Here is a 16,046-nt window from a genome sequence, read left to right on the forward strand (position 1 = left end):
CCACAACAAGCCCTTTCACACGATCCCAGCGCGATTGCAAAGAATGATGCTCAGACTACAGAAGTTCAACCTAACACTCGTTTACAAGAAGGGTAAACATCTCTACATTGCGGACACACTTTCTCGCACACCAAGGCTGAACACTCCCCCATCAAAAGAGGAGCAGCGCGATTTTGAAGTCATGACGCTCCAACTTATTTCACCCAAACGTCGACAAGAGCTGGCAGGACACACAAAGACAGACCCAGTTCTTCAGACACTGACGCGCTACATCCTACAAGGTTGGCCCACACGGGTAAGCTGTGTACCTGAAGCGATCAAACCATTCTTTAGCTTTCGAGAAGAACTGACTGTTGAAAACGAGATTGTTATGAAAAACAACAGAGCCGTTGTTCCAGCTGTTCTACAGGAAGTGTACTTGCAGGAACTACACAAAGGACATCCAGGCATGGAGTCTACGAAAAGGAGGGCGAGAGACACCGTTTTCTGGCTCACAATCAACTCTGACATAGAGGACCAAGTAAAGTCATGCAGTGTTTGCAACAGCCTCAAGCCTCACCAACAAAAGCAACCACTGAGACTTCACAAAGTTCCAGATCTACCATGGTCCACCACAGCTACAGACCTATTCGAATGGGGCAACAATAACTACCTCGTACTCGTGGATTCCTACTCCGGATGGTTCGAAGTGGACAAACTGGAAAACATGACATCGATGTGTGTCATCAAGAAACTCAAACGCCAGTTTGCAGTGCACTGAATACCTCAGAAACTATATTCTGACAATGGGACTCAGTTCACCAGTCAAAGCTTTTGTGATTTTTCTGAGTCATGGGAGTTTGAACACGTTACGAGCAGCCCTGAATTCCCTCAGTCAAATGGTCTCCGCGAGAGAGCTGTTCGTAGTGCGAAAAGACTACTGGAAACAACAAAGAGAGATGGAACCGATTTCTACCTAAATCTATTATATCTGCGAAATACACCCAGAGACAGTATCCTTGGATCTCCAGCTCAGAGACTGTTTTCAAGAAGAACACGGTCAACTTTACCTGTCTGCAAGAAGTTACTCAAGCCAAACGCAATAGCCACCAAAACTGTCAAGGCTCATCTCACGAAGAAGCGCAAAGCTCAAAAACAGTATTATGACAAAACCAGCAAGCCACTCACTCCATTGAAGACAAACCAAGTAGTGAGACTTCAAACACAAAAAGGACATGACAAAATCGCTGTTGTACGTCAAGTTTGCAACGAGCCTCGTTCATACGCGGTCGAGTCAGATGGAAAGCAATACAGACGTACAAGACAACATCTACTACCAGTGAGGGAACAACTACCTGAACAAGTCCCAGTGCAGTCCAATGGAATGAACAATCAACGCATGGACAAATTAGAAACTGTTGAAAAAGGAAGCGACACTATTGAAAGGACTGACATTGCTACACCAACAAAAGGACAAAACCCGGAATGAACAAGAAACCACCAACCAAACTGAAAAACAAGATACAAGCCCAGTACAAAACAATGCTGATGTATACCGTACCAGAAGCGGCAGAGTATCAAAACCGAATCGTAAATATTTTGAGTGAGATTCATTTTCTGTTCCTGAAACTGTTGCTAATTTCAATCAGACACTTATTAGCCTTCATGTGTGTTTAAAAAAAAAACAAGAAAAAAAGATTTAAAAGGAGGGATGTAGATCTGTTTATTATTTTGTACAACGTCCCAATTACTTAGCCATTCTAACCCGCTGTTATGCCACCCGTCCACACTTTCAAGCTCATCAGGACTGGTCTCTTCATATCAAAACTACACATACCAAATTGAGGGATATGGCATGCAATACAAATGAGTTGAAGTATGCAGGGAATTAGACCTGGCGTTCTCCATTATCAAAGTCCACTGGATGAAAGGAATGTTTAGAACGGAGTACAGTTAAGTCCCTTCAAAACCGTGCCGAACAAAACAGAAGTTACATGGGTAACTTTCGTTTTCAGCCTACTTTGCCCTAAATTGTGGTTAGAAATTACAGCAGGACCTTGACTTCAGAGTTTATCCTTTCTCTGATTGGGTGCTTAAATCCACTTTTGAAAATTTCAAAGCAATTCAATTCAAGATGAACAATTCCGATCGATCACAATGTAGCGGAAGAAAAGTTTAAAATTGAAATAAATGTGAAAATTAATTTTCAAATCAATTGCCTGCAATTTCAGGTGCCAGGCCTCTTCAGTTGCTCGGCTTTATTATGTATGCATTCACTGCTTCGGGAATCTACATATTTATATATTAGCGTTGGAGTGATAAATCCACAGATGATTTATGATTAACTCACTTCAAAAAATGGCAATTACATTTCAAAATCTTTCACACCTAAAACCTACATAACCTTGTTTTTCAACGCAATTACCGTGCATACTGTAGTATTTGTGTGTTGGATGTGTACCTTCAAGGAGCATGGCCAAGTGAGGAGCTCGACTGGTTGGCTGGGTCGCCTGCGTCGGGAGCATCGACGCGAGTTGTGGCCTACAACAGCTCCTTGCAATTGTTATTTTGTATTTGACAGTTTTCTCCCCCCAAACTTGTATAAACTACTGCTCGTTCTCTTTGGCCACATGCGAGGCCATTCCATACCAGTGATTCACCACCCCCACGTAAAGTCAAGATACCACTGTCTGGTAAATATTGAAATAAAAATGGTATTTTCTTTACAGTAACACGTAGGAGGTTAACTGATGTGCAACACGCTAATAAGCGCAAAGCCACGAGGCTTCCTTTGCGCTTCAAAAACTGTTCACAGCGACACTTTCCAACTTTTTAAATATACCTCGAACCCGAGCAGGTCTGTCCTATTCTCACTATACATCTCATGCGTTAATTTAGGCCTATGTGCAAATACAACAACTGGGGTGAAAAAATATGGAGCAGGAAAAAGTACTACAAACAAACAGTACTGATGACGGAATGATTGATTGCCATTCAAACCGACTATTGTTTGAATAAGTCCTCAATTTAAGAATGAATAAACCACGCCAAAAAAAAAGAAAGAAAAAGGTGCAACAGTAAGGTCTCTTTAGCGTCACGGGAGACTTCAGCAAAGTGCTCCTGAACCAAGACCCGCGCCATTTTAGCTGCGTTGCACACTGTAGGGGCTGCATCCTTTGGGGCAGGAGTACTTTGTACAACTGCTTCCTCCATGGGATGATTGGGAATGACAGGTTCAGTGGAACTTGAGTGACCATTTTAACGCTTCACTTGTATGCTTTCGCTGGAATCGAGTTGGCCTAATTTAATGGCGGTCGAGCACACTTGCAATTGCCGGTGAAAGCTTACGGTGCATTAGAAGCAAATTGAGCTTTGACGTGAAATTTCCGAATGAGCCTCGAGTGCAATCCAACCTTTACTGGTGAACATTTTTTTTCTATCCTCTCTGTTCTATCAGGGTCTGCAATCATAAATATGAAGCAATATTTACGATGGCAAATACTTACACCGCTACGAATACAATAAAAATGACATCATCTCATTTGTAATGTGGCAGAAATAACCCGACATTTTGCACCCATATGTGTTCTTAACACGGACGATTTGTAACGTGCTTGGCTCTTATTGGTCACGCGTTGAATACATTTATAGAAAGGGCAGCAACACACTTATATTAAAGAGGAATCCACCTTCCATGAGGTGGTCTGAAAGATCCAGCCCTCGAAGTGTGACACAGCTTTGTTTTCTTGTGTGCGTGTGTTTTCTTTCACTGGGCTCCGCCCCTGCCCACTGCCTTGCCCACATCCGACCGCAATGCTCTAATCAGAGTCTGATTCGGCATCGTCTCCAGGTGGCGCATGCAGTGTTTCTTCCAGGGGTGCTAACGTCCCATCCGGCTTCACTCCCATCGGGCGGATCAAACTCTGCCTGCGCACACAAACGAACATGTCTGACTCGTGAGTCGGTCTTCCAAATTTAACCTGCACTGTGACGCTTGATTTGAGCAGTTGTGAGAGGTAGCAAAAATGTACTGCACTGCAGTAGATTTTCACTTAGATGTACTTTGGGTGTTTCTTTATCATACTTTTTATATATTCTACTTGGTCGAAATAGGCTTGATTTGATGTTAAAAAAAGATGTGCACAAAGAGAGATAAAGACGTTCGTGGTTGTGATCTCAATTGGATTTAACATTTTTTTCCCCTTTTTTACATTTCAGAGTCTCAAACTCCCCCCTTGGACACATGTCCATGTCACAGTCCAGACAACCCCTCACCCGCTTGCCCACCACCCTCCTCCTCGCCTCCTCTCCAGTGGCAGTTTAATTACAGGATCAGCACTGAGGCTAATCTCCTCAAAGGCACGACTGCCCCTTCATCCTAATCCAATTAGACCTCCTCTGTGTGTGTGGTGCTTGCGTCACTGCGTGCGTGCATGTCGCCGCTCCCTCTAAAAACGATTGCACTCACAGTTGTCTATGAACAAACTTCACTTTTAGTTTTACACCCTGGAGCGTGGTCACCGACCAATCGCAAGGCAAATAACCATTTTATAAAGCTGTGAAATGTGCTACCACAGTTTCTTGACAAGTGGAGACAATTGTTCTAAGACTCGAGGGAAGCTCAGCTCAGATGTCTTTGACTAAATATGCGCTACAACGCACTCAACGTTTGTTCCGAATCAGCTTCTTATTTACTTGTTACAACGCGACTCTCTTCTCATTCATTCCCGCAGCTTCCCTGTGCTTTAAACTGTGTGGACGCAGAGCGTCTCGAAAGTTCAGTGTAGGTTGCTCCAATGCATTGAAACGAGACGAGTCATTGGCTAAATGCTGGTTTGTCCCGGCCCATTGGCCGCTCAGCATCTCTGGGAGTCTCTGGCCAGTGGGCATTTATAGGCTGGCCCGGAAACTCAGCTTTTCTGCGTGATGATTGGATGATCCGTCTGTGGCTGAATCTCTTTTTGATTGACAGCAAAATGAGCCAATCACCGATCTTATGGTGAAGGCATCCTTTTCATTTTTTTTTGAAAAGGAACGGAGAGTAGAATTCACGTATAAATAAACGGACACATCTTATGATGTAGCCCAAAATTGAGCTTCCCCTCCTTGACAGACCAGCATCCGCCACTGTTGACAAGGTATAAATAGTTTGCGGTGGCAATTTTGGAACAGGACAGGGCATTAATTCTGGGTGTAACGGTGCGCGTATTCTGATTCCGATTTTGGGATACAGAACATACGGTACAACTGAGTACAGAGGTGTACAGGATGACTGAAGTACCCACACAGCCCATATCAGGGAAGGAAGTGGAACATCTCTGTCAACCAATACAGAGCAGCTCCACCTGCGGCTTCTCGTCATATCCAGCTCACCTGCAGGTTCCGCGGGATTCATTGCAAAAAAACCCTAAACAAGGTCTAATCCCAAGCCTTTTCTGTTGCTGGTCCCTCTCTCTGGAACGACCTCCCACTGAACATTCGGCAAGCCTCCTCGCTGCCCATCTTCAACGCCCTCTTCAAAACTCACTTGTATTCTTTGGTGTTCGACTCAGCATGACTTAGATTTGTTCTTGATTTTACTGTCTGGTCCTTTCTACCGCCTTTATTACCGATTTGTCTTACTGTTTATTGTATATGTTAAATCGCTCCATGTACAGCACTTTGTATGCAGCGATGGCTGTTTGAAAGTGCTCTATAAATACTGTTGACTTGACTTGACATGTTTTTTTGGTCATGGTTTCAGTTCAGGTCATCAACCGCTTTCAGCCACCTGGTGGCACCCTTGTGCGGAATCTTTATAAACATTATAAAAAGGTTGATTAGAAACCTCTTTTATAATGATAATGTACAGTCGACAGCTCGGTGATGTCACTGATTCCAAAAGTGAGGCCTAACGAGATGTTTACCCGTAGAACCGCGGAGCGTCATCTCCACCCCGCAATTGACGCCGACGCCGAAATGCACAAAAGGTGTGCAGGTGGAGTATGTGCTAATTGGAGGAGCAGTTAAGCAGTTAGCGGAGGACATTCTTTCAGGGGTTGATTCATCCCCTTAGAGTCGGTGTGTTCTGGAGGCGCAACACCCGCGATGAAAGAAAAGGGGAAGAAGTTCTCGGAAAGGAATTTTCCTCTTTTAAGGGGGCACACGTGCCTCATTACGCCATCAGCCCTTGTGACAATGGCCAGGCCGGCACGTTTGTTCAGCCTCTTCCACACAAGAATAAAGTCAGGACACTCACTTTGGTTATTAAAAACATGAATAGAAACCTGCGCGACAGGTCTGCTCCGTTAACCAATTAGGTGGGGCCTAATTAACGAGGACCTAATAACGGCGTCCATGTCACTCCCGTGTGCCGCTCCCGACTAATTGACGCAGAGGAGATTCTTGCTCAGGCGACTCTGTTGGCCGGGGGAGACGAGACGGGCGTTTGGGATGCGAGCGCAGCAAAGGTCAGTGCTAATATACATCACGGTAGCTCGATGTTGCTTCTTGTTAAAATGTTAGAACGCTGAATAACCGCCTGTCAACATCATTATGCGGCTAACACGTGCAGGATGGTACAAAACAAAACAAAAACATGACGTAAAACCTGCACTCTCTGCCAGCATATTAAAGGACCTCGGTTAAGAGTATCATAGGCGTGTGGGTTTTGGATTTTTTTTTAGTTTTTGTTTTTACTTGGGACGCTGAATGGACAGCTACGGCTTTGTGTTGTGTTTGTGACTGGACGAACACTTTTCACACTCCCTTGCTTTAGTTCTATGACTTATTAGCCTCGTAAATTATGTGAGGAACTATTTAGGCTGCGTGTGAGCACCAAAGTGATTATAGTTAGTGAAAAGAAACTAAAATTGGAAAAACATTTTCATCAACAAAATCGTCTTTATAATTTTTTTTTTATTCAAACATGCTAACTGACAAACTACATTTCCAAAACTAAGTGAAGCTTTTGTTTCCATTTTTGTCAATAAATTCCATGCATAAGCTTTTGGCGTTGATTTTAAATGTATTTATTCCGGTTTTACCGCAGCTGTACTGTATTTTATTTGTGCATTGTTTTTCATCTGCTTATTCTCCTGAAAATGACATATTTCATTGAGGGGTTTTTTTTGTACTCCACAATTTACTCTGACTTTACCCCATATTTTAAAACCTAAAGCTACCTAAAAACTGAAAAGAAAACTAGCTCACTGTAAAAGTGAATTAAAATGAAAATAAAACTTCAAATGAAAAATTCAAATTCATACAATTCCAAATGAAAAAATTGATTACAAACCCGGTGAGCCCCTGGCTCTGAATTGTTACCCTTTGGCAGCTCCGTACGAGTGTTCTCATTTTGAATTTGGTTCTTCTGTTCACTAAACAACTAAACATGGTTGCCGAGGTTACCTTGACAACTTGTCCAGCATGTTGACAAGCTTCTGGGCCTCGTACTCCTTCTGCTCCTCGGTCATTTCCTCCATGGGGTTCGGCATGGGCTCCTCCACATGACCAGTGATGGGGTTGATGCTGAGAATTGAAGCGAAAATTGTAGATTATGCATGCACAAGCCACTTTATTAGGTACACCGAGCGGTATTGTTGAAGAAAACATTTGTTAGCGCGCAACATCGTAAAACACTGATCCCTGATCAAGAAGGTACACACTGTACATATCTCCTTCAAGTTAGCCACTGAACATTTCAAAGATTTGCATGCTATTTGAAATTCACTCGACTGTCGCGGGTGCCGTTGGGATGCATCAAAATGGCCGAGACCATAAGAACATATCGGTGATGTACGGACTTTCATTGTACTGTTCATTTAAGTAAGTTAACTTAAAAATTCAGGAAGGGGTCGAATGCTGTTTCCCCCTCACCTACACATAAAGACAGACACTTACAAAGGTTTGGCAGTTTTGTACTCTTCAGTGTCAGAGTCTTCGTCCGGTGAGTACTCGGTCTCTCCCCTGCCCCCTCCCAGCAGCCCTCGTGCCATCAGGAGTCCCGCCGCGTTCCCATAACCAGTGTACTTCAACAGGTTGTCCACTAAATAACAAACACATATGACATGTGGTGTGAATAGAGCGATTCCATTTGGATTCGTACAGTGAAGAAATGGAATTTCAAGTTTGAAATATTAAACGGGTAGCAAGTCTCCCCTTCCAACTCATTTAGTTGCTGCTCCCCCCCCCCCCAGTCTTACTGATTGACACGAAATTGCGTGCATGTCAATAATGGCGTGTTCATGTCGAGGCTTTGGAAAATATTTTGGGGTAAAAAAAAAAAATACAATCGCCCCTGACAACTTTCACCTTCACCAATTAAGAAGAAGCAAAAATAAAATAAAAAAAAAGCCTCAAAGACTAGAGGCACAATATAGAAAAGCAAAGACCGGAAGCTGGTTTACTCGAGAGACGGGCAACACATGGGTGTTTCCGCCCATGGCCTGAAAAGCCCGCACTCGCCTTCCCTCCTTACCGCTCTCTTTACACAAAACAAAGAGAAACTCTGCGGCCGCCTGCTTGACAGCCATCTCCACGTGCGTCATCAGGCGCACCAGTTTGTTCCTAGTAGTGGTTCCCACCTCCGGCCTGATCTTCACGTCTGTGAGCGGAGGAAGCACCTACGCGGTGGACCAAAGAGATTTTATTTAATTTTTTTTAATGTCAAAAGAAGATATTTGATTATGGTGTTTGGGGGCTAGAGGGTTGCTGTACCTGAGCTTTGATATATCTGCGGATCTCTCTGTGGTGTCTGGACCCTTCGCTCAGCAGGCTGAGCACAGGAGTGAGACCCTCTTTGTAGTTGGAGCCCTGACACATGCGCATCATCAACACTAAAAGAATCTCCATCAACATCTCATCGTAGAAAAATAGAACTATGACTGTGGCACTTGTAAGTCAAGCTACCATCGTGTTTTATTCATTAGCAACCGCCACTTTAAAAATAAATCATTCGATGTGGTGCTGGTGTATCCAACATCATGCACGACTTGTACCTTGTCGATCCGTTTCTCCATGAAGTCCAGTAAGACCTGGATGGCGTCCATGTTTTTGCCGCCATATTCCTCCAGGCCTCCCCGTATGGGGAGGTCGATTAACACGTCCAGGCAGGACACGGGCAGGTTGTTCAGCAGGTTGACGGCGTGGCTATGGGTTACAAAGAAAATACGGTCACGCTCCAGCAAAGATTTTTTTTGGGGGGAGCATGCAAGGTCACGGGTTTATCAACACCAAAAAGTCCTCTAGGGTTGTTTGCGTTTCCCTGTTTACAAACCATCAGTAAATTTGGCTATGTTAAAAATCAGGATGCGTGCACCCTGCTTAAGTCAGTGTTTTTCTATTGGCAGCACCTGAGCTCCAAAGACATGAGCTTGTTATGCAGGTTCCCCGCGGGCAGCCGCTAAGCTCCGAAAGCCGAGATCAGCTGAGGGTTTATTCCATGGCATCAATTTGTAGAATATATTAGATCAGATAGAAAATGACTTAACCGCTGTCAGAAGCCTTGACATACACAATCTTTACTCTGTCTTCCAAGAAATCGTAGCAATTTATTCCCAACAGTCTATTGTCTTCATTTAGTCATGTTTCTCGAGGCTGCACGGCTTCCAATACATGACGAAGTTAGACGTTTTTATTTCTTTTTTTCTTGTACGATCAGATTTCAGACTCTATGTGCAACCATATCAAAGTCAAATTCATCTGCCCAGGGGCCTTCAGAATTAGTAGTGCTGGCCGATGTAACTGAAACTTTATTAACAATGCAACCATTTCTTTAACCGATCGATCGGTTTCGTCCACACATGGCAAGAGTAGGTTTTGACCACATGTTGCAAGAGTTTATGACGTCAGCAACTTTGCTGGTCGGAAGCAAAACATGTCGGTAGTGAGCTTGTGTGAGGTAATTTAATGAAATGGCTTTACATCTGTGTCATGTTTAAATTCACTGAAGTCAAGTCAAATTTATTGTCAAATATGCTCCAGCGTAGATTCTTCTCCTTTGACGAATGTCGTGGCCATAAAACGCTGAAAACAATCCACATCAGGTCCACACAACCTACCAACAAACAACACCATTTGACTAAACAAAACACAAAAACAAAAAAAGGCAAGGCTCTTAAAGAACACTTGCCGACAGCTGCCTACTCGGGCAGGTGGATTAAGTACGGTCAGTCTCTACTGACGCACCAGGTACTGAAAAGCACAGCCCACCACTGGTATGACATCATCGTGGCTCAGTGTGCTGCGTGCCTACTTTAAGGTGCTACAGAGACGGCTCAGGTCTTGTGAGTCTTTCAATGTCTTGTGTGCACTGCCTATCAGCTAATTGCATGACGCCGACACGGACATCAAAGCAACAATGAATGCAAAGCTCAAGTTTCCCACCTGTGTGCTTCTTCTGTTTTCTCCTCCGTCTCGGTCCTTAACATCAGCACATGGCGCAGGATGGCAGCAATGACTCTGTACTGGTGCTCATCCTCCTTAAAAAATAAATAAATAAAATAAATGTAAGTGTGCTGGTCAAACAATTATTTCATGAGCGCTAGCACAAAGATGAATCTACCGGTACTTGACCCGTGGCCATGAGATGTAGTAACCAAAAGACCACAATGCCGGCATCTTACTTTTAAAAATATATACATTATATTATCCACTTATGGCCGATTGTGAAATTCACACTGATATTCGAGTAGACGAGCGATAGACCACGGCACGAGCTGACGTTCGTATATTGTAAAAGAACAAATGGACCACATTGGTGTTTGCTTGGCGACCAGTCCGCAGCTGGGACAGACTGCAGCTGACCCGCGACCCGAATACTCTCTTTAAGACTTGACAGCTTGGTTTCTAAAATTGTCATCTGTTAAGGATCACCTTGTAAAAATGTGTGATGCTTCTGAAGAAATCTTGTAGTCATATTCAATCAGGCCAAGCTTTTTAAGAACACGTTAAAACTGGAACGCGGTGCCGGATTTTTCCACTGCAAAAATATTTCGAAAGCAGCATGTTTTGAAGAGAAAAGTCTCCTCACGTGTTGACTCTTACAATTGTGTCCTCACACACCGTCATTCAGAATGCCAGTTTGGCTGAGCCCGTGGGATCTGCTATCTCCTGTTTATGGTACGATTTAACAGAACATTTGAACAGTCACTTCCAAGACTGGGCGGATACAGTGGCTTTTCATTGCCTCATTAGGTCACGACAGTCTGATGGCCTTTTACGTAATGTCCTCGAACGATATATTCCAAACTAAAAGCGAGAGTGCCTTGGGTTGGGAACTAAGAGCTCCCTCTCAGTGATTATTTTTAAAAAGCAATAAAACCGCATTTGTTTAGGCAGACATTCCAGTAAGACGGTGTTGATTTTTCATTTTGATTTGATGTAATTAACTTGCCGTTTTTCTGGTATTAATTGTAAAACGATTGACTTGAGTCTTCAAAGTCTTTCCGTGACTCTTCAATTCATTTTAGGTTTCGGAGAGGAAATATTTTAGGTTCATCCTGAAATTTCACCGGAAAGCTGAATATCCCTCACTTTTTTTGTGAGTTGTGTATTTTAACCACGTGAGGCAACTTGTGAGCAATGGAGGTGAAAAATTATTGAGTGACCCATGAGGACAAGCACAATCGAAAATGAGCCACACAACCCTCTCACCTTTGCACCAGCATTGCACACAGTGAGGTTGAACAGGGCTTTGAGAGCTTCCATCGCTCTCTCGTTGTCCTCTTTGGGCAAGGGCAGGGCCTGGGGGTCAGGCCGGGCAGCCTCGTAAGTGCCGTCCCACCTCACGTCCAGGGTGTGCTCTAGCACCTCGGCCAGGAGCTTCACCACCTGCCTTTCCCTCCTCAGTTCCACCCGCAGATCCGAGCGCAGCGCCGACAGCAGGAAGAGGAGGCGCAGCGTGAACAGGCCCACCTCGTGGTGCCACGCGGCGGCCGTGTGCAGGCTTGCGCACAGACCGTGGGCCAGCTTCACGTCCACGCTCACCTGCTGAGCCGCCGCGCTGTTGTACACCACGTTGCACAGGCACTTCAGGGCCTCCACCACCACCACCCTCTCCTCCTCGGCCACCGGCGCGCTCGGCTGCGGGGGCTCCTGGCCGTCGCACGCCGTGTCCCCGGTGCCCAATTGGGCCATCCTGGCCAGAGTCAGCATGCCGTCCCGGGTGGCGACTGGTGCCAGGACGCATTTGTCCCGGGAAAGGATGCGGAGGGTCTCCAGACAGGTCTTCTGACAGCTGGGCTGCACTTGCATCCCGAGCACTATCAGCACACTTTGGCACAGCTTCTGAAATTGCACCAGACTCATATTGGCAATGGGGGATTAGACCACAGGTGTTAATAATAATTCAACTGCAATGTTTTTCAAGGTCCTCTTCCCATGTATTTTGGTTTCACAAGCTAGCCTCATGCAAACAAACGAAGACTAAGTCAACAACATAAAGGCCAATGAACCATGAATTACAGAGAAATACTTAAATTAGAGCTAAATTACAAAAAACACTCGGAGGTGCAGTCTTTGATGTGCTCACTACAACAACCACATACAACTCTTACAAGAGTAGCGTAAACTTAACCCTTGTGTGCTCCAAATTAAAAAGGCCTTAAGTTACGCATTTTACAATTTTTGTAATGATGTACTTTGTGTTATAAAAACATTCTTTTTTTTTCTCAAACACTCAAAATATTCAGAGGCATCTGTGCTATCCATACATATATAGTTTTTATTAGTTCTTTGGGATTTTTTTATTCTTTATTTTTTGCAAAAGGGAAAAAAAATTGTGTCTGGAGGTCCCAACCAAGCCGTACTAACAATCCCGACCGTACGTGTTCATGTAAAATGCATTGGTTTGAAGCCTCCTGCAAAAAGGCAAACTCATTTGTGATCCTCTGACGCCACCTAAAGTTGCAAAATTGGAATGACCTCAACCCAACAATGTGGCATGCTTACGTCTGTCCAAGCGAAAACAAAGCGATTGACGTAAAAATCGCGTGAAATGCATGTATACACATCAGGTTTACGATGCATTCAAAAATATGAATTATAATGGGTCTCTATGGTGCAAAATATGTAAATTGTGAAGATTAAGGTATCAAAACGTTTTTTTTATTATTGCTGCAATGCCTGAGAATTATCAGACGGTGACGTCATGAAATTTAGGCCATTTTAGAACCCCTCCATAAGTTTTAGCTCTCTCGTGTTTTTCTGAATGCCTTTGCCTTTGATTCAAATACATCATTTTACATTTATCGCAAGCGGTGCACTACGAGGGTTAAAATAGTAAATCAGATTACAACTATAATCCAAACAAATCTGTATTTTTAATCACTTCAAATTTTGATGGTTCATGAAAAAATATGTGAACATGGGCACTGAAATTCTTAAGCACTAAACTTATCTTGACACAATGTAAATAAAATAATCATAAAGAATAAAGCTAAATGATAGAAATGAAGGTGTTCTCCCCAAAATACCAGTCTCCCAGAACGGTCAACTAATAATGGTTAGCTAGTCTGTTTAAGAGCCCTGTGGGGTTCCAATCTCGGCTCTTGGACTAGAGTTTGTATTGCCTGTGCTAGAGTGTTTTATGTGCCTTACTCCCACATTCCAAAAACATGCATGACAGGTTAATTGTGGACGCGAACATTCATTTGTCTATAAAAGCCCTGACGACCTGTCCATGGTGTAGCACCATTTCCCAAAGTCAGCTCAAGTTTTATTGAGGACTCGATAAGTGCAAGTCTGAAAATGAAAGCGCATAAATTCTTGTTGGTCTATATGTTGCCCTGTCACTGACTTGCAATCAGTCCATGGCGAATCCCCGCCTGTCTCCCCCAAGTCAGCTGGAATTGGCTCCAATTCACCGGCCACCCTAACAAGGGCGAGCGTTCAAATGATGGATGCTACACAATGATGGTGTTTGCTTACACTGCGCAGTGTTTCCTCCTTCTGGTCAAAAGTGAAGGTGTGGCTGTTCTGAAAAAGAGAAAAGTTCATTGTTAAGCAATTAACATACCAACGGTACAACAGAAGGGAACGCTGAAACCACTTTTAATGTAACTTAAGGACTGCATAAACTGCCTAAGTACGTTGTTTATCATAATGGCTGTGTGTACAGGATTTACACGAGGACGTACATTTTGGTAGCACTGGAACAAAATGGACATTAAAAATCACACGGCTCTACTTTTGTCTTTTGGAGGCTTATGGGGATAACTTGCTTACTTAGAAGCAATCCGATTTATTAGCAAAGCTGCTAACTGACGCTCGAGCTACGTTTGTTTTTAGCGTACGTAAATAAAAATAATATGAGCACAATTTACCTCTCGATTAAACTCCTTGAGAAGCTCCTCAATGTCCACCTCGTTAGCACTTTCGAGCTGCGACAACACATTTTCCAAATCCATGACGTCTGTCAGAGAAACACAACACGGATTGCTTGTGTCGGTTTTAAACTGCTGGCTAGCTAGCTAGCTGTCTGGCTAGCTTGGTGCGTTTAAGTGTTGGTTCGCCAGTACGGAAATCCCGCAACCGTTTTCGGTCTGGGCGAATTTCGCGCACTTCCGCGGTGTGTGTTAAGACCGCTTCCAGTTTGAATACGGTATTCCAATAGTTCGTCTAATTTACCTCAAATAATCATATGAACTCGTAAAATGTTTCTTTTATATTTTTATTGGACATATCATTGTCAATTAAAGTAATTAATTTACTTCATTTTACTGAATTTAATAACGTTCAAATAATCTATACAGTACAATCGGAGGGAATTAAAAACATGAACCCGTACCACAATATTTATTTGTAAAATACTTAATTTATGAGCTCAAAGCAAATTAGATACATACAATACTGTACATTGAAATTAATTGCAACAGATAACACCATAGCCCAAATACATTCATTCATTCATCTTCAGAACCGCTTCATCCTCACGAGGGTCGCGGGGGTGCTGGAGCCTATCCCAGCTGTCTTCGGGCAGTAGGCGGGGGACACCCCGAATTGGTAGCCAGCCAATCGCAGGGCACACAGAGACGAACAACCATGCATACCCTCACTCACACCTAGGGACAATTTAGAGTGATCAATCAGCCTGCCATGCATGTTTTCGGAACGTGGGAGGAAACCGGAGTACCCGGAGAAAACCCACGCAGGCCCGGGGAGAACATGCAAACTCCAGCCCAAATACAGTAATTGTTAATTTAATGTAACAATGTCAATAACATGCTTGTTCATTTGTTTTTAGTTTTATCATCATTCAATCATCCATTTTTCTAATTTTATTTATGTTGTCTATTTTTTTTTGTTTTTTCCACGTTTTTTGTTTGATGTTACATTTAGCACTTTGCTGCAAATGCTCAAAAAATAAAGTTGAATTGAGATGTTTCGGAACATATTCAAATTTGACTTTGGCATCTACGATATGAGGCAAATATACTGCAGGGGTCACCAACATGATGCCCATGGGCACCTGGTAGGCCCCACAGACCACATAAATAGCCCTTGAGTCTGCTGTAGAAATACCTCTCAGTCAAGGGACATTGTGATTCTCTAGGAAGAAGTGATCATTTCAAATGTGAACACTGAGAGAGATTTGTAAAGATAGTGTTCTCATTGATAATTATTTCCTAATTATTGTCACAAATCACAAACATGCTCAATGTTTTGTTATGAATAAATATTACTAATTACTAATGAAAACGTATAATAATCTTGTAGAGGTAATTTGAGAAAATTTATTTTAGAAATCAAACTGGTAGCCCCTTCACATTCAATCGGTGCCCAGAAACAGCTCCGATTTTCAAAAAGGTTGTTGATCCCTAATATACTGTATATTGTAATTGAACAATAAACAATTGTATGGTGAAATAATAATATTGTCAATAATGCCAACAAAAATAGGACAAAAGCAAGTCAGCAATTTTCCATAACAGAATCCTTTATGTGGCAACATTCTCCTTTTCAACTGCAATCCTCCGACATTCACCCCAGATGCGTTTCCAGTGCTTGCATTGAACAATGTTACTGTACATTTTAATAATTACCCTTCTTCTGTTTTTGTCTTTTTATAAATACCCATAGGGTAATAG

At 43.1% G+C, this 16,046-nt stretch overlaps 1 protein-coding gene across 3 annotated transcripts in view; it reads right to left on the reverse strand.

The window, feature by feature from the left end:
• Nucleotides 1–14,463, reverse strand: part of ric8b (RIC8 guanine nucleotide exchange factor B) — an 18,117-nt gene extending 3,654 nt beyond the window's left edge. The window contains exons 1-10 of one of the 3 annotated variants that reach the window (XM_052061578.1): nucleotides 14,283–14,463; nucleotides 13,888–13,935; nucleotides 11,614–12,246; nucleotides 10,345–10,439; nucleotides 8,958–9,108; nucleotides 8,677–8,772; nucleotides 8,438–8,582; nucleotides 7,861–8,005; nucleotides 7,369–7,488; nucleotides 1,813–3,906 (exon numbers count right to left, since the gene is read on the reverse strand). In XM_052061578.1, the coding sequence (XP_051917538.1) occupies nucleotides 3,798–3,906; nucleotides 7,369–7,488; nucleotides 7,861–8,005; nucleotides 8,438–8,582; nucleotides 8,677–8,772; nucleotides 8,958–9,108; nucleotides 10,345–10,439; nucleotides 11,614–12,246; nucleotides 13,888–13,935; nucleotides 14,283–14,366 (1,626 nt within the window). In that variant the 5' untranslated portion in view covers nucleotides 14,367–14,463 and the 3' untranslated portion in view covers nucleotides 1,813–3,797. Of the gene's footprint in view, nucleotides 1–1,807; nucleotides 3,907–7,368; nucleotides 7,489–7,860; nucleotides 8,006–8,437; nucleotides 8,583–8,676; nucleotides 8,773–8,957; nucleotides 9,109–10,344; nucleotides 10,440–11,613; nucleotides 12,247–13,887; nucleotides 13,936–14,282 lie in introns of all 3 variants that reach the window. The other 2 variants (XM_052061579.1, XM_052061580.1) reach the window with 2 other exon arrangements.
• Between the last annotated feature and the right edge of the window lie 1,583 nt (nucleotides 14,464–16,046).

Source organism: Hippocampus zosterae, chromosome 3 (assembly GCF_025434085.1).
Source record: "Hippocampus zosterae strain Florida chromosome 3, ASM2543408v3, whole genome shotgun sequence".
NCBI lineage: Eukaryota > Metazoa > Chordata > Actinopteri > Syngnathiformes > Syngnathidae > Hippocampus > Hippocampus zosterae.